Genomic DNA, 18,873 nt, shown 5'->3' with positions numbered 1-18,873 from the left:
TTTTACAATCTTTACACAGCATTTATTTTGCTTGTATGATTGGAATCCCCCAAAAAGTACAAATCATATCGGATTCAACAATTATACATTAAAAACAGAACTATCCGATAAGTTTAATCTTCATGTTCTAGTAAGTTAATTGTTAACACTTTAAATACTGAATTTGTTTAAAATCAATCTTTTGTTAAATGCTTCTCATTTGATTTGTAACTTATAGTTCAACAACGCAGGTCACAGTAAAGTGGAAGTTTTAAGGTGAAGTAAGGAATATTATTTTATTAGTTAATGTGTGTAAATATCCTGCTGAGTGATTCAAGAAACATTTGGTTGATAAATATTACTAAACTCCGAAATAGAAAAGTTGTCTCAACTTTGCAATTACAAGCTTCAGCGATAAGTCATTTGATATCCTCCAACACTGTGTTCAGGCAAAAGCAATTTCAGACTGCATCTGGTTCTCCACTGCAGCGGGAATGCTATTCAACCTAGAAGGCGAGAATAAAACTATGTTAATAATAAGAATAAAAATAATAATCCTCACATTTGATATAGTGCCTTCTCATGTCTTCTAGACGTTGCAAAGCACTTCACAGAATGTACTGTAAAGTGTAGTGACTATGTTTTGTGGGTGAAACGCAGCAGCCAATTGCGCACAACAGTGTCCCACAAACAGTCGTGGATTAAGTGACCAAATTATTATTATTATTTTGAAGGGATTATTACCCCCAAGGTAAACAGAGGTGTGTGGAGTAAGGCAACTTGCCCAACGTTTCGCCCTGCCAGGAATTGAACCCAGGTCCTCTCGCTTGCGAGGCGAGTGCTATAACCATTAAACTACAGGACTCCGATAATAATATACTACAGGTTTAAGCCTTCCTCTTTGATCGAGCCTACAGTCACCTCCCCACTGCCCCCCTCCTGGCTTGACATCGTGCTCCGCCACTGTCAATGCTCTGGGACGCTACTCTGCTAAATAAATGCAAGGTGTTGTCGTTTTCTATCTATGAGGAGATATTTCTGTTTTGCATTTTCCACCCCTTGTTGGAGCCAAAATAAAGTATTTCAGGTTCATCGGACAGTGACCTCGTGTTCGTTCAACCTGTTTGTCTGTGAACATCTCCAGTAGCCTAATAGGGGGATGCAATTGTTTTTGTCCTGGATACCTATCTGAAGTAGTCAATTATTTTCTAATTCCCTGCTGTGGGCCAACGTGGCATTCCGAGTCTCCTAGTTGAAGACCTGGCTAATAGTCTGTGCTTTATTACTGAGGTTTTCTGCCTGATTGGGTGGAAGGTCATCTCTGGCATGTTTTCCTTCATGATACATCACAGTCCCATTGCATTTCTGGGGACTATGTTTCTCAGACTACAGGACTTTTGGGGTTTGAAATTGAACTGTTAGCAGAGGAGTTAGTGCGAGATACCCAAAGGAAAACAAAATAAGTTAAAATGCTAACTTAATTTTACTTTCGTCCATGACTACTGTGAAATGCTACAAAATAATTAACCAGATCAAATAATGTGTAACTGAAGTCATTTGTGGCTTAATTCCAACCCATCACGTCTGTCTGTATGATATTTGTGCCCTGAGCATTCCATAAAACTGTGCCTTGAAATGCCCAAGGAGTTTATTCCGGTTAAATATTAGATAATTTCTGCAGTTATCATGTAATAATATTAATAGTTACTATAATTAAATAATGTAAACTTAGAGACTACAAAAGATAAATTAATGATTTCCCCAGGAGTGATATTACCTTGCTCTGGGGTGTCATTATAAGCGATAGGCAAATTTCCGTGTACATTCTTCTAATATTGGGTTAGTTTGAGATAAAATTAAATTAGCCCCAGATTTGAGAAATGTCATAATTTGTTTAATCCATCTTGTGGGTTTTTCATGCTGTTTCCTTCATGAGATCTCCTCCTACTGTAAAATCCAATAACCCCTGCTGGTTAGAGAACGAGGGCACATTTGCTAAACTAAGAAAAAATACATTTGCCTGTAAACTCATAAAGAAAAGGGCTACGGCTTCAGCCAACACAGAACGAATGGTAGGAAACAGACTTCCGTGCACTTATAGTAAGTTCCTTTTGTTTAGTAGATTTAATCAGGGAGCAAACACAAGGTGGATAAAGTGGCAGGTGGGTTTGCCCACCCAAGGACTGATCAGGGCACAAGTAGCAGGAAGCTGGTCGAGCAATCCTTAACCACTGAATGATGTGGAGAGATCTATAGTACAGAAAGGGAGGAAATATTTAAAAGATCTTGAGGTTAATTTCCCTGCTAGTTGTTTTCTTCTTCCCACCATCCCCTCCCACTTAGCTAAAGATAGGAACATAGGAACAGGAGTAGGCCATTCAGCCCCTTGAGCCTGTTCCGCCTTTCTATTGGATTATGGCTGATCTGTACCTCAACTTTAACTAAAATGTCAGGAACTGTTTGGAGAGAAGAGGAAAGATTCCTTGTTATAAACGTGTATCTTGCCTGTGCTCGCCAAAGATTTTGAAGAAAGAATCATTTTCTGTGGTGGCTTTATTCCTCCCATTGCCTCTCATACCAGTTGTCCTTCTTCCTCTGTTTTGGGGCTGATTTTCCTCAGGGGTAACTTCAGCTTTGGCCACGGCAACTGAATAGTTTTCTAAAGAAACCAAACTCTGAAATTAGGAAGAAAATAGTTTTCTGCTTACACGGTGCATTTAAGTCACCTAGGCTTACAGAGTTATGCCTATTTATTAAATATACTTGAGTTTTTACATTAACAGGTATTGAGGTATTTAAACAAAATGGAAATGACTGTTTTGGTAACAGACAGACAGACAGTACAGTCTATCATATGCTGACCCTTACATCACCAGGCTCCTCCTTGTCCCTCCGCCACCACCATCAGTGGCTGGGCTTTCAGCCACTACGCCCTGAACTCTGGAACACTCTTCCTCTATCCCTCCACCTTGTCCCTACCTTCCCCATCTTCAGGTCTCGCCTGAAGACCGTCCTCTTTGGCCATGCCTATGGTCACTCAGAGTCAAGCTCCTACCACAATATCCTACCAAATGTCAGGAGGGAGAATTTATTCCCACCCAAACATTTTTTTAAAAAAAGGCTGAGGTAGTAGAGAGCCTGCCTTGATTGTTTATTTTGTAGAATATCACTTTAAAAGGCAATTAAGAAAGAGACAATGAGTTAAAGACAGGGAGTACAAAAGGAGATCGGGAGTGGGACAGATTGATATATAGTTTATGGTTAATGGATTGGAGCGCTCTGTTCCGCGTTGAGAATAAATACATTTATAAATCTTGGATCGAGAGTTACACATTTTGGAATAAAATCTATTCTCATGGGAAGGTGTAAAGTGTACAGCTTTACAAGAGCGCTTAAATTATGTTTTATTTCTGGGCAGCTCTGAGATATTTATTTACAATCTTGAATCTGGGATATTTTCAATGATGAGATTTGTGTCTGTCGTGCAATATTAACTGTAATGAAATCACTCCCAGTGGACAAAATGGAGAGGATTTATTCTACCCAAAGGTAAGAGTTTGGTACGCTTCGTAATCTATATTGCTTTCAAAGGAATGCATCATTTTGCTTCGCTGAAAATTATTTGAGAAGAGCTTTGTGTTGGAAGCTTTCATGCATAGTGTGAGATGTCAAAACCCTTAAGCGCCCACGTGTGTGACTCGTGAGCATGTGAAATGAGGGCTGTGAATAAGGAAGGTCTTGAAATAAGATTAAAATGTGGGCAGCCTTCACAACACAAGAACAACAACTTGCATTTATATAGCGCCCTTCACGTGGGGTAGCATCCCGGAGCACTTGACAGTGGTAGAGTCTGACCCCGAGCCGGAGGTGGGGGGGAGAGGGAGAGAAGGGGGGATAAGCACATGCAATATATTCAGAACAAATATTATTTAATAATTGTTTGGGGTAGAACACAAATCGAAAGTCGTTACCTTTATTGCCAGGGATATAGTTCTGTGAAATAATTAATCCAGATGAACACAGCCAACTTTATTCAGTAAAAATAATATAACCAGGACAGTTGCCGAGCACAGTTGCGAGGAGTCATTACATTTGTGGCATTTTCACGTAGACATAGCCATCCAGAAATATTTTCCGGGTTTATTTAAGTGAACGACCCAAACTGGCGGAGGTTTGAAAGAACCATTTCTTCAAAAGTGTTGGGAATGCCATTTGGATATAAATGCCTGCAGTGGTCAAGGCTGTGTTAATGACAGCAATGTGAAGGGAGAGGGAGCAGAGCATAGACATTGATGAGGGAATTAGATTACACAGCATTATATGTGCCATGTACCTGTCACTGCCTGGATCTGGTATGAGTGACGGTGCCCATTCCCCCACCTCTGAGGTGTCACTTTTTTTGGATGCTTACAGGAGATTTATAATCTTTTCTCTGCCTTAACCTTTTCCTGTCAAATGTGAAGAAGAATTGGGTGTTTCCTCAGGAACTCTCTTTCAAAAACTCGTTTGGGGGTTCTGGGTGGTTTCCAAAAGCCATTCAACTTTTGTCATATTGCTAAATTTCAGAACCCTTTGCAAGAAGTCGTAGCAGCGTTGAAGATGAAAGCAAAAGCCATTTAACATGTACAAACGACAGAGCCCCAACTGACTAAACTGTTATTGTACAAATTTATTCTCTGCCTTTACTTACTCTCATGTCCTTTTTGAAGTGAATCCTGCAAGATCCTTCATATGACATCTCTGCCTCTTTCATATTGCTTATACTCACTCACAAAGTGGGAGTCTGTGGCAGAAACACTGAGAGAGGAGTTGTATGTATGTGGGATTGCCAATTGTAAATGTTTCATCTTTCTAACGATATTCAAATGTAGTCTAACAAATAGATAACCACCAAAATTATTGGTTGGGAGTAATTGTGTCAAGTGTGCACAAAGCAAATTCTTTAGGCACACACATGCACACACACAGCAAGTGTACTGCATAAGCGTAGGTTCCAGGTTTGCAGAGAATAAGGAATCACCATGTGGGATCCAATGCTAGTCAGATCTGGAAGATACTATCAAAAAAAATAAATTGCAAAGCAGATTAAATCTTTTTTGAGTGGAACATCAGAATGCCTATTGCATTAGAGTCAGTGTTGCCTAGAGACTGTACATTTAATTTGCTAGGCTGTATTATTTTCACATTTATATTAGACTGAACTCTCTTGGCTGTCCGGTTTCCTACTGAGAAGATAGTGCAGAAGTGCCAGCTAGAATCCTTCTCAGCGTGTGGTCCCTAGAGCTAAATTACGCTCCATAAGAACAGAAGAATTGCTGGACGAAAGAAGGCCAAGCAAGGTCCATCCAATTCACCTTCCACCATCCTGGCAGCCGAATGCACAAGTCATGTGCCAAACTATATGCTGTATTGAGATATTATGTCCTAACAGAAATCTATCTAGTGTTTTGAGACATCTCGAATAAGACTATCTATATCAAATGTAAGGATTATTCTGCTTCCACCGTCTTCCTAGGGATCCCCGCTCACTCCAGTTGTTTGTTGTAGGTACCTCTATAAATTGAGCTTTTAATTTGGTCCAGTTAGTGAATACAGCCAATCACAATTACAGTATGTGTTGTTTGATACAGTACCTGTATTCAGATCTTTAGGCTTCTGCACATCTTTGCGCTCCAAAAACCAATCATCCGCGTAGCCAAAGCTAAGCAACTTTTGCATGCTGACTGGGGCTTCCTTTCTTCGCACTGACCTGGCACTGAGCAAAATATGGTGTTTTATTAGATGGAGTATTTAAGCAACGATAATAGATTTTGGGTTTGTCAATAAATCTCAAGGTTTGATAAATGCACAGTTTAATGTCTCCAATATTCAGATGTCATTGTGACCCATTGTGCACAGATGTCAATTTGGCAAAAGTTGCTCACAGCTCTTCACTCTCCTAAAATAAAGCAAATGGGGTCCAACAATGGTTCATGAAGACAATACCCCTTTAATGAAAATGTAATGCCTGCTTAGGGCATGAACTAATAATGCAAATATATGTAGTTATGCAATCAGTCAGGAAACGCTGGGATATTACCCTCCTCGTATCAGTATATTATGCTTTCTGGAGAGAATTTTTTGTTGTTGTTTAAAACAAGGGAACAGAATCTTAGAGCTAAATATGTTTTTTTACTTTTTCAGAAAATGGTTGAATAGAGAATAGATTCATGACCAAATCCATTTTGAAGATTAATTTAAAAAAAATATTCAGTTCTAGATTCTGCTTGCTTGTTTTAACTGAGGTTATTGATTTATAAAACAACACAACAAACCTAGACAACGTGATCTGAAAAAGGCAGTGGTTAGTTCCAAAGAATTTAAGAAAAGTGCTTTAGTCTTGCGACTTGGTGTTCCACTGAGTGATTACTCAGTAATTATAATTAATATAATTAATAGTAGCTCAGTGGTTAGAACACTCGCCTTGCAAGTGAGATACCTGAGTTCAATTCCAGGCGGCGAAACCTTGGGTAAGTTTTCTTACTCACACGCCTAATAATAACCCCTCCAAAACAAAACAATAATAAATTGGTCATTTTCAATCCATGACTGTTTGTGGGACACCGCTGTGCGTAATTGGCTACACACAAATATTCGGTCAATTCACTTTACAGTCTATTCTGTGAAGCGTTTGGGGCGTTGAGAAGACATGAAAAGCGCTATATCAACTGCAAGGATTGTTATTATTATTATTATTAACAAGGACATTGGACTGAATGAAAATTACAGTCTCACTTTCCCAACAGCAGAATTTATGCAATCGATTTGCCTTTTCTTATTATCCAAATAGAACCTATTTGTGAGCATCACAAAAAGAACTGTAACTAATCACAGGAATTGAGTTATCGTATTGGATTAAATCTTTTTAGAAATGAATACAGCATTAAGCAAATTCTGCAAGTAATTTATTGTGTAAGTTGTACATGTCAATATATTCACTCCATATTCTTTTTGTAGATCTCTCATGTGATGTATCAATTACCTCCAGCCCATGGAATGAGGAGCCAGTGTGCTCCAGGCAACTGACCATGTCACTCCAGAACTCGCTGTAAGATGTGCCTGTGAGGCATTTGGGAGCCCTTTAAAAAGCTCCGATTTGCCTTTAGGTTTGGCTTCAGATATAGGGAGGACAAGTTTACAGGGCTATGAGGAGATAGCGGGGGAGTGGGGTTGATCAGGGCTATAGGGAGATAGCGGGGGAGTGGGGTTGATCAGGGCTATGGGGAGAGAGCGGGGGAGTGGGTTTGATCAGGGCTATGGGGAGAGAGCGGGGGAGTGGGGTTGATCAGGGCTATGGGGAGAGAGCGGGGGAGTGGGGTTTGATCAGGGCTATGGGGAGAGAGCGGGGGAGTGGGTTTGATCAGGGCTATGGGGAGAGAGCGGGGGAGTGGGGTTGATCAGGGCTATAGGGAGATAGCGGGGGAGTGGGGTTGATCAGGGCTATGGGGAGAGAGCGGGGGAGTGGGGTTGATCAGGGCTATGGGGAGAGAGCGGGGGAGTGGAGTTGATCAGGGCTATGGGGAGAGAGCGGGGGAGTGGGGTTGATCAGGGCTATGGGGGGAGAGCGGGGGAATGGGGTTGATTTGGAAGCTCTTTTCAAAGAGCAGCACAGACACGATGGGCCGAATGGCCTCCTTCTGTGCTGTATAATTCTATGAAGGGACAGTGCCTCAACTGTCCTCTGAGCAGCATGGCTGACGAGAACAACTCACTCAGTGGAACACCAAGTCTCAAGAATAAAACACTTGCTCTTATATTCTTTGGAAATGATTCCAGGGAAAACAGAGCAACCTAACACTTTAGCTTTCTAATTAATTTTACCAACTGTTGTTCAGATATCCTAAGTGCTACCGTGTACAGTAACACACATTCTAATAGATACCTTTAAAATACTGCAGTAAACCTCACATAAGTTCTATCAGTTGGGACCATACAGTTAAAGTATGAGTTATGTCAAACCTGCATAGAATATTATACTCTTGAACGGGAATTGGGCGATTTATACAGATCAGACTTGTGCGAGTTTTGCTTTAATGTTAATATTTAGCACTTACATGGATGACAAGGATGATATGGAGGGTTGCAGTTCCCTTTGGTTTTCTTGAGAAGCTAAGGTCATGGCTTCCATCTGAAGTTGTGGTGGAAGATTCCTGTCCCTCTGTCTCTTGTTAGCTGCATCATGAATCCCTGACTAAACACAACACATCACAACAGAACATTTACAGATAACATGGAAATTAATTCCCTTTCTTGTCTCCTTGAAGGCCCGTCTCAAGACCCTACTCTTCGACCGTGCCTTCAACCATCGCTACCCTCAACACCCAGCTTGGGTTCAAATCCCTGACTGTCCAGCGCCTTGGGATGTCCTCCTGGCATGAAAGACGCCGTGTAAATCTCACCAGTTCTGGCCCAGGCTCCCCATCACCAAAACAGATCGACTTCAAGATCCTCACACTCATGTTCAAATCCACTCACTCCCTGGCACCTCCCTACCTCTCCGGTCTCCTCACTCCCCAATCCACCACCCTCCGCCTCCGCTCGACTGGCACCGGGCTCCTGATCGTCTCTCACACCCTCCGCCCCACCATCGGAGCTTGCACTTTCAGCCACTACGCCCCAAACTCTGGAACACTCTCCCTCAATCCCTCCACCTTGCCCCCTCTCTCCCCTTTTTCAAGTCCTGCCTGAAAAACTTCCTTTTCGACCATGCTTACAGCCACCTCCCCCCAACAGCTTGGAGTCAGGCTCCGCCACCGTTAAGTGCTCTGAGACGCCACCCTGCATGGAGGGCGCTGTATAAGTGAAAGTTGTTGTCATTAAATGTAATTTGTTCTTGTTGTTCCTGTTCAAGTTTTTCACCTCACCTTACTGTTTTCTGATTCCTCTAAACACTCTTCCTCTTCCTGTGAGCATTTCTCATCTGGTACAACTGGGGCAAGTGAGATTTGGTCGCCTCCATTCTCGTTTATATTGGAGGCCTCATCGTGACACATGTAATCTGGAGCCCTCCTGTAAGTGGGACAATATCAACATCAAGTGGGACAATTCCACCACATTAGCTGTTGCAACACCTCTTATTGCGCACAAGTACAGCTGCATTACCATTCACTTTCGAATGGTCCATATTTAGAAATCAGAACAACAGACTTGAGCAGTTCAAATATTTTGAACCTGTTAACATTATTTCATTGCTTTTATTATACCTCGTTGCAGCAATGAGATATTTTGCCTTCCTCTGTAGAGCAAACTGGAGCTGAAACTTTTGAGTTATACTTGCCAGGGGACTGGGGTCTACACTACACATAGGTAACTGATGTTATTTATAAAGAAAAACAATCACTCTTGGCTAGAAAGAAAAAAGAAAATGTTTAAGGACAATGCCATGCACTTTCAAAGAATTTTGAACCTTATTTTAATTTGAAAAGTATTTTAAGATGATTTTAAATTAGCTGCAATAAAAACTGATTTGCACTGCAGCCTGCCCCCCCCCCCCCCCCCCCACCCCCCACTCCAAAGGACTGATTCAGTGGTATTCAGAATCGAATAGCTGCCCTAAACTGGATTTATACTTCACTTTTAACTTGAAATACAAAAGGAGTATGAATGTGTCCCGAGCATATGCAAATCTCCCTCCCTGTGAGAAAGCACCTCAGCCTTTGTTCACTGCCTTCCTCCACACCCAGACGTGCATTCTGAGAGATTGAAGTCACAAGCACTTTTCTCACAACTTCAATGTTACAAACATGAGCTGTCCTGCTTATTCTTACTGTGAGTTTTTTTTAAAACTATGCTCTAGATGGCAATTTACACCGTCCATCAAGTTTCTTTCATTGCAACCTGTGATAGAAGTACAATCGGAGCTCTGAAATACATTACATTAATTAATTAATAAGCAGTCGTAATGGAAATCAATTGCCAGTATTTCATGCCACAACAGATGTATCACATTGTATTACCTGCTAGTTTTACCAATCCTGTGGTATTTGAAACAAACCAATGGTGAAACAAGGTCACAGTCAATAAAGTAGATGTAGCTTCATATTAATACTTGTGAGAATGGAAAGGCATGACGTATACAAGAACTTAGTGTATACACATTATAAAAACATTTGTGACATGTACACTCGTGAGTTTCTGGTAGCTTATGCCAAAAAAAATTGTGAGTCTTTACATTTAATTCTTGTGCCAACCAAGATATTTATGCAAAATGTAACATTATTTTAATCAATGCTTTATAATGTCCTAGAGATTGTGGAATTGCAGTTTTGGCAAGTTTATAAGAAATCGAGTGGGGAAAAAAAGCCATTTGGCAAGGAAACCCAATTCCTCTGTTAGATCAAGTACAAAGTACAATATTCTAGACTCCTGCCTAACAATCCATCTCTAGAGAGGAAGTTTGGCATTTGTTTTCCTAAGTCAATCGAGCAAAACTATACCTTTCCCTGTAATCCTCGGGCCTATGTCTATCCAGCTATTTATTCAAGTCCTTAGATGAAGCAGTTAATTAATACAGTATTGGCAAGGAGTGAAAAGAAAATGTTTCTTCCAATCTGCAGCCTGGCCAGAGGCTCGTATGTTTTTCAAAGCATATTCTATTCTGGGTCAAACAGCTTCTTTTATCTGCAACATATGGTGCATTATTTTAAATATTTGGATTATTCCCCCTCCCCCATCTTCTTTTCTCCCCCCAAATATATGTCAGTTCTGCGAATTTCTCCTTACGGCGCACAATTATAACTAATGGAATCATTTCTATCACTCTTCTTTGAGACTGCACCAAAATCCCAATTCAAGATATTATCATCCCTGTCATTCTTGGATTCCGCTAGTAAATATTAGCTGGATGTGATCTATTGTCCAATGAGTGTGACTTTGGGAAAATATGCTGATGACGTGGATTTGCTGTTAGCAACAATGATGTACTATAATATTCAATAATTAAAATATTTATCTTAGTTCTATATTTTACAGTGTTCATATGTTGCTGTTGAATGTGGCCTGTGCTTACACAGGGACTTACGGTTTGCTTTCTTGGAGTGTTGTTTCAGGAGTCAACCAGCCTGGTTTTCTGGAGGACCCACGTGTTGACTTTAATGGAGACCCATCGAATGTGAGTAGGTCTGATGTAAAGCAAACAAGTATTCAACCCATTTTGTTTTATTTCATAGCATTATTGTTACTGAATTATACGGAAACTCACTCTCTAGGCCAATAATAACATGTCAAAACACCTCATTGTTTCTGTAAATAATCCTTACATTTGATTTTGGACCTTTCACATCAAGAGAAAGTATCAAAGTGCTTCTAAGGGTTTACTGTTCAGTGTAGTGACAGTATATTTTGTAGGCAAACATGGCAGCCAATGTCCCGCAAGCAGCCATGAAGTATATGACCAATAGCATCTGGCCTGGACACTGGCCTCTGAAGACTCTCTTCTCTCAGTGATGAGGAATGTTTAACATTCACCAGAAATGACAAGTGGGAGTTTGGTTTAATGTTTTATTAGATGGATGGCCCCTCCAACAATGTAGCATCCCACCCAGTAATTCCCCTCCTCACCCCTCCATGTTCCACCAGTTAGACCACACCCTAGTCTCAATTAATACTCCATTACAGAGCTGATCACATTGCTCTTGAATACTGATGTAGCGCCAACACTTACTCGCTGTTCACGGCTAGACACACTCACCTGACAGACCCCCTCGCTTGGCCAACTTCACATAGTCAGAATCTGTGTCATGGATCCCAGTTCGACGTCCTCGATATCTCTCCTCTGTGGTCGTCATGTTGCCAAGACCGGGGATATGTGAGGTTTGACGTAGCTTAGAAACCCCGTTGGTGTTTGTATTATTACAGTCTTCTTTTATATGTAGGGAATGCTTAAACCGGTCTATGATTTTAAAAAAAAGGCATATTTAGAAGGAACTTCTTTTTAAAGAAAACAAGTTATAATCGCTCTTTGGCGCACTTACATATTGACAAATGGAAAAGTAATCTGTCTTGAAATTAGATGACCTTTCACCTTCATTTGTTCCTGTTAATTGGTCCACTTACAGAGTTTCCCAAGTGCGTAAATTAACTAATAAGATCTTGAAGATCCTGATTTTAATCTTCAGTCTGCACTCAATTTTCAATCTCACTGTAAGCAGCAATAGGGACACTCTAACTAGTCTCAGATGGTTTAAACTAAAAGCAAAAATCAATCCAAGTTCCCACTAATGATCACTGTTCAATATCCTCTTACAGAAAGGGCAGAGATGTATGTTGCATGAAGACAGGGCCAGGTTCAGCAATGAAATCTTAAGTGGTCAGCCTGAGACTCAGGTTTAGTGCTCTCTTACCTACCCACAAAAGCACAATTCACTACAAAAATCCAACCTCTTTAAATAATGTTGCTAAATATGGATTTTGCTGATGAGTTTGGTTTAGGGGGGAATTTGCAAAGCTTTAAAACCATTGGATTATTTGCTATTAACAGGGATGAGGGGTTTCTGTTTTATAGATTAGAAAGTTCCAGTGTTTTGAAGGTCTGTTTTGAATCCACTGACGAGTCTATAAGCCTCCCTTGAATGCCAGAAAACAGAGATGCATTCCTTTACTGAAACGCAATGGAAAGTGCCCACATTTCCACCCAGGTAGTATTTTACACTACCTGGGATTATTAGATGCAGAACCTTCTCCAGCAGAACAATCCAGCCACACAGCACATGGAAAAATGCACGCAAAATCCTTGTCACCAGATCTCCCGAGGCATGGAAACTCTAATGCAAGACTGACAGAGGGAATCGGACACATTTGTCATTCGATATATAGTACCAGATGTCTAGGTAATGAAAAGTAAGGTGTTTTTTTTTAACATTTATTCTGTTTGGGAATCAACCTGCCATGACAGCATGATACAAATGGTTAAATATAAATAAATAAAAGATAGGACTTATACAGGAGCTATCAATCTGTTCATGTCTCTGATTCACAACCTGTACATCCATCCAGTTGATTCTTTTGAATCAGTTAAATCAACGCAGCATTAACTGTCTGTTCCACATATAAAGGAGTCCTGTAGCTCAATGATTAGAGCACTCGCCTCGCAAGCGAGAGACCTGGGTTTGATTCCCAGCAGGTGAAACCTTGGGCAAGTTTCCTTACTCCACACGCCTGATAATCCCTCAAGAAAAAAAAACATAATAATTTGGTCACTTCAATCCACGACTGTTTGTGGGACGCTGCTGTGCGTAATTGGCTGCTGCGTTTCGCCCACAAAATATACAGTCAATTCACTTGACAATATATCCTGTGAAGCGCTTTGAGACGTCTCGTAGACATGATAAAGCTCCATATAAAATGCAAGGATTATTATTTATAAGCGTTTTGAGACATCTGAAAGACGTGATAAGCCTCCATATAAAATGCAAGGATTATTATTATTATTATTATATTCCCTTCTCTGTGTGGGGAAACATTTTTTTTTCCAATGTGTAATCCCCGCTTGAGGCTTCTATATTTCAAATCTTCATCCTTTAGTTCTGGTGTCTTGGTCTTAGTTAAATAGCCTGTTTTTGCATCAGCTATGTTACTCATCATTTTAAATGCCTTTCAAACCTATCCTTGTGAATTTAACACTGTTTGATGTGCTGCACAATGGCAGCATATTTTTTCATGTAATGGGTTGTTTGATGAACATTACGGAGCAGGTATGTTGCTTATAAAACCATTGATGATGTTTTCAGCAGCTACATGGAGAAATATTTATTTATACTGGCCTTAAAAATGCCCCTTTTCATTGAAAATATGCTATGAAAAACAGTACAGTATAAATTTGGTTAAGCAGCCAATTCTGCTGGTGTCCTGTACTGAGTCCAGCTTTAACTTGCATTAAATAAACAATTAGGTGGAAGCTCACTGCCTGCAGTTCAATCCTCCTTTCCATTATAGTGGATTATAGATGTTTCGCTGTGTTGTTCCAATGTTTGTGTGAACGCAACAAAAATTTCTCATTATAAAAACGTACTGTAAGTGAAAACATCCCCTTCATTTCTGAGTATTTGCAGAGGGCTTCAAGATGTTAGAAAAACATCTGTATTTTCTGGCAAAAACCTTTGATATTTATAATCGTATCAGTGCAAAATGCTGGAATGTTCTGATTTTCAGAATTTTAAAATGAATGTTAACATTGATTAATAGAGTCAGCAGTATTCTGTAAATAGGCAGATTTTGTTTCACCGATCACATGAAAACTGTCAAGCAAATGTATTTGGGACGTTAAACGTAAAAACTTAAAGATAATCGTCTGAATTAAGTCTGATTTATAAAGGCTCATTTCATGACGTGAAGATTCTCCAGCTAGCTGCAATTTCTTCAAGGACGGGTAATTGGAGGTGAGGTGCAGATCAGCCATGATCTGCAAGAATGGCATAACAGGCTCGAGGGGCTGAACGACCTATTCCTGTTCCTGTGAGTCCATATACTCAACATTGCTGGAGATTTGCATTCCATTGAATGTTCCCTTCCAGTCTTTGTTAAGATTACCATACAATGAATATATAAATGAGGCCTAATGAGCAAAATATGTTAATCGGAGAATACTTCGATGATGAAGACATTAATAATTGGTTTATGAAGCAAATATTACAGTGGGAATTTGCATTGGTGATTGTGTAATATGAATAATGACAGAGTGATATCAGTTTCATAGTAAAGCAGTCATTCACATTGTTCCATCCTATTAATGACACTGAAATAAATATATATTCCATTGAATTGCAAATCTACCTACTAGATTGCTCGTGTCTTTTATTGTCGTTCATTATTCTCCCTCAGTTGACGATACGTCAGCCTAGAACTACACAAAATAAACATCTTTATTTTATTGTTCACAAAACACATATACTTCTATCAATTTTAAATAGTCACATGAGTCCTGCACTTTACCTGCCACAAGATGACGCATTATGCATAATAATAATAATAATTCTTGCATTTGATATAGCACCTTATCACATCCTCTAGAGACGTCTCAGAGTATTTCACAGAATATACTGTAAAGTGAATTGATTGAGTATTTTGTGGGCGAATCGTGGCAGCCAATTGCGCACAGCAGCGTCCCACAAACAGTCGTGGATTTTTTAAAACAATTTTTGGGGGAAGGAATTGTTACTCCCAGAAAAGTGATACACCAATCGACTAACAACTGGGTTCCTATTTACTGCAAGGCAAACAGAGGCGTGTGGAGTAAGTAAGGAAACTTGCCCAGCGTTTCAAATATTAAAATAGGGAAATTCCATTAAATGCCGATATTGTTAATGTCGCTTCTTTTGATGTGGACCAGAATTTCCGCCCTCTAGTGTCTGCAGGTAATGAACAAAACATTTTCCTTGTGAAGTGAGAATTTTCGATCGTAAAAAGCGTGACAGTGACATCAGAATTCATGGTAGGAAGCTAAATCGTCCGACATAATGCTACTCTCTTTGTATTTCACCAGGAAAGCTTTTTTAGCATGATGAGTCCCACAATCCCACTGGATAGAGAATTGCTCAGTTATTTTCCAGCCTCGGTATCTCTCCGCAACACACTGCCGATGAAGTGCGTACGTAAGAGATAAGGCTGCTCATTTTCAGGATTAAAAAAGGTTTTCCTTAAATACATTCCCATCTATATTTTCGTTTTAGTTAGGCGACCAAACTTAGCCAACCAGCCTGTATATTTCACTCAGTGGTTTAGTGGCCCTTCAAAATGGTGCCTTGCCTCTTGCTGTAGTTGTTATTGCCATCTATTGGATGAAATTCGCAAGTATAAGTGTAAATGGTACAGTGGTATGAATCTAACAGAAATACCCAGACTATTTACACTATGCTTCTGGGTACACTGCAGGTGAGACATACGTAACTGCATCTTAAGAACATACGTGTGTGAATACTAGAACATTTAAAATTAAGATGCGGCTTGAGACTGGAAGAATTCTTCGTCATCCTCCCCCCTCCCTCCAAATGGTGGGTACAGAAGAGTCTGCTATAATCCTCTTTCACGTCCTTGAACTCAAGTACAGTAGCTTTCCAAAAAAAGAAGTCTAGAGGATGTCTCAAACCACTTCACAGGATTTACTGTAAAGTGTCGTGATTGTGTATTTTGTAGGCGAATGTTGTCTCTGCGGGGAACAGATTTGGATCGTAGAAATGTAGTTTTAAAATATATTCTGAACTACTGTATGTGGTTTTCTAAAGAGGGGGAGATTACAAGAGCTGGTCCTTATGTGAGAATGAAAGCTCCTCCTTATCATAATGGAATTACTATTTCCCTTTATCAATCGTATTATGATCAAATCAGTGAAGATTTTTCTGACAAGCTTCTCACTGTTTGTCTAGTGAGGATACCCTCCCACCCATTCATAGGGCTTTGGCTTGCGCAGTTAACAGAATCCAAAGATGATAATAATAAATAATAATAGTCACGACATGGTGAATTTTAGAAGGCAAGTTGCCGTAGAAAGTTATCTAGTCAATAATAAAAACATGACAAAAACTTAAGTTATGTGAGCAATGAAGATTATTGATTGTGGATAATACAGGGTAACCAACAAGTCGTGATACCATTACAATGTCCAATAGGTTTTAAAGAATGTTTTTTTTAGGTAATAGGGTGGTTATCATAACTTTTTGGACACCCTGTACTTCCACAACCTATTAATTGGCGTAAGTTCCAGCACTTTCACATACATTAATACAGGACTATATTAGTGGCTATTTGAGAGCAGTAACCACGGATGAGGTAGGTCACTGTTACGGCAGAATGACCGTGGCCTTAAATGGGACACAGGGATAATCAACCATTGAACACCAGTGACTGATGCATCCGTTCTGCTACTCACTTTGCAATGCTGTGTTCAGCAATTACCCCTCCTCGTCCCTGAGGCGAGAAACAAACCTGAGACAGATATTTTTACACCGGATGAATCACAGATTGAAATGAGCACCATTTATTTTCCTTTTGCTCTCCAGCTTTCTCTTTTATCGAAGGCCCAAAATGAAAGCTGCTGCTTGCCGTACAATTCCGAGAGCGCTAGCCACCCTCCAGTGCAGAATATCTCATTATTCTTTCTCATGTGAGACCCTGAGACATGTTAAGTGTTCGTGTCAGCAAGCTACCCAACCACAGGGGCCGTCAGAGTTAAGCTCAAATGCGTCTTCACCCAACATCTATCCATATGCATTTCCAGCAACAACAAACCGCAAATTACACTTGTATTGTACGTTTCAAGTCAGGAGGATGTCCCGAGGCGTTGAATGTTACTGGAGAGAGATCAAGAGTGGAAATCCTGCCCGACTTTTTCCTACACCAGCTCTGAGGGGCTCGGATCAACTGTAACATTAACATATAACGACTATAACATCCCTGGTGCAGCTGAAGTCTAAGCTGACGTTCCAGTACACCCTTGGACCACATAGTGCTTTATCACGTCTTCGAGACGCCTCAAAGCGCTTCACAGAATATACCGTAAAGTGAATCGACTTGTGTAGTTTGGGGGCCAAGCGGAGGTCCAGTTATTACAATTCATTTTCTTTTAAGTGGTTGGGCGCAGACGCCTCCCTGCGCAGAAAAGTTTCTACGATGCGCCGTGAGACCGGTTATCTCAGCGCAGACCAAGCGGTAGGTAAGGGAACCCCAACACTTTCTTCCTGGTTCTTCGCCCCATGGCTCAGTTTCACTCTCACCAACAGAGGGCAGCCAACAGGGGGCGCCACTGCCAACACACTTTCTTTTTTTTAACCAAAAAAAGAAAACCTCAGCAACCCCTTCACTGGCTTTTTAAGAGATAAATGTTCTCATTGCAATACTTTGCAATTGCTTTGTTGTTCGCTTGGTTGCCGAACAGGTGAAGGAGAGGGGAGGATGGGGGGGGATGGGGATGGGGGTGGGGGGGGATGGGGGTGGGGGGGGGGGGGGATGGGGGTGGGGGGGGGGATGAATGAGAGGGAAGAGTGGGGGTAGGGGTGGTTGGGGTCAAGGAGTGAAGGAAAAGGGGGGAATAGTGGTGGGGGTTGGGGTTAGGGGGAGAGTGTGAGTGGGGGTTGAGGGTGTGGGAGTGAGTGAGTGGGTGAGTGGGTGGGGTTGAGGGTGAGTGGGTGGGGGTTGGGGGTGAGTGGGTGGGGGTTGGGGGTGAGTGGGTGGGGGTTGGGGGTGAGTGGGTGGGGGTTGGGGGTGAGTGGGTGGGGGTGAGTGGGTGGGGGTTGGGGGTGAGTGGGTGGGGGGAGGGGGGGGGGGGGGGGGGGGGGGGAGGGGGGGGGGGGGGGGGGGGAGGGGGGGGGAGGGGAGGGGGGGGAGGGGAGGGGTATCATGTCTCTCACATAAAGAGGGGGTGAGTGAAGGGGTTTCCTGACTCACCAGCGGCTCCTCTGAGGGTCTCCGACTCCACACACACCGTCTCCCTCTGTCACTGTTTACAATGGCAACGCACGTGGCAACAATGTCGCCCCGAGCAACAGCGACGCCAAACGGTCACCATGACAATGGGGGGCGGGGCCGGGCCCGGGGGGGAGGGGCTGGGGGTGGGTGGGTGTGGCTTGATTCTCGGCCCCGCCTCTTCGCTGCTGCGTCACGTGTGTCTTGTCAATCACACACACAAGGGGGGAGATGGGGGGAGGAGCCATCAACCTGGTGTATGACATTGACCACAAAATATACAGTCACTACACTTCACGCTTTTTCCTGTGAAGCGCTTTGGGACGTCTCAAAGACGTGGTAAGGGGCGAATCAGATCCAAGGATTATTGTTGTTGTTATTATTATTGTTGTTGTTATTATTGTTGTTGTTATTATTGTTATTATTGTTGTTGTTATTTATTATTATTGTTGTTATTATTGT

The 18,873-nt window shown here is 41.4% G+C and overlaps 1 protein-coding gene across 3 annotated transcripts; it reads right to left on the bottom strand.

Moving 5' to 3' along the window:
- On the bottom strand, positions 1-18,450 carry cunh7orf57 (chromosome unknown C7orf57 homolog). Of its 3 annotated transcripts, none has more exons than XM_007889911.2 (9): positions 18,394-18,450; positions 14,792-14,857; positions 11,708-11,908; positions 11,039-11,138; positions 8,883-9,027; positions 8,073-8,209; positions 5,613-5,734; positions 2,485-2,638; positions 1-485 (listed from the first exon to the last, which is right to left on the bottom strand). In XM_007889911.2, the coding sequence occupies exons 2-9, from the start codon at positions 14,820-14,822 to the stop codon at positions 425-427; spliced, it is 951 nt and encodes a 316-aa protein (XP_007888102.1). In that variant the 5' UTR covers positions 14,823-14,857; positions 18,394-18,450; the 3' UTR covers positions 1-424. The 3 variants fall into 3 exon arrangements, with proteins under 3 accessions (XP_007888102.1, XP_007888103.1, XP_007888105.1); XM_007889912.2 differs by lacking the exon at positions 18,394-18,450 and adding an exon at positions 16,880-16,918; XM_007889914.2 differs by lacking the exon at positions 14,792-14,857.
- Between the last annotated feature and the right edge of the window lie 423 nt (positions 18,451-18,873).

The sequence above is a fragment of the Callorhinchus milii genome, unplaced genomic scaffold (assembly GCF_018977255.1).
Source record: "Callorhinchus milii isolate IMCB2004 unplaced genomic scaffold, IMCB_Cmil_1.0 Scaffold6, whole genome shotgun sequence".
Taxonomy (NCBI): Eukaryota; Metazoa; Chordata; class Chondrichthyes; order Chimaeriformes; family Callorhinchidae; genus Callorhinchus; species Callorhinchus milii.
This window is presented reverse-complemented; position numbering and strand designations above follow the sequence as displayed.

What these genes read in the sequence shown, in the direction of transcription:
- cunh7orf57 (XM_007889911.2), bottom strand. Translation starts at nt 14,822, where the DNA reads ATGAACGACAATAAAAGACACGAGCAATCTA. An exon ending in AGGAATCAGAAAACAGTAAG is followed by an intron (nt 8,210 to 8,882) that starts GTGAGGTGAAAA and finishes TGTTGTGTTTAG; the next exon opens with TCAGGGATTCATGATGCAGC. An exon ending in ATATCATCCTTGTCATCCAT is followed by an intron (nt 5,735 to 8,072) that starts GTAAGTGCTAAA and finishes TATTTTGCTCAG; the next exon opens with TGCCAGGTCAGTGCGAAGAA.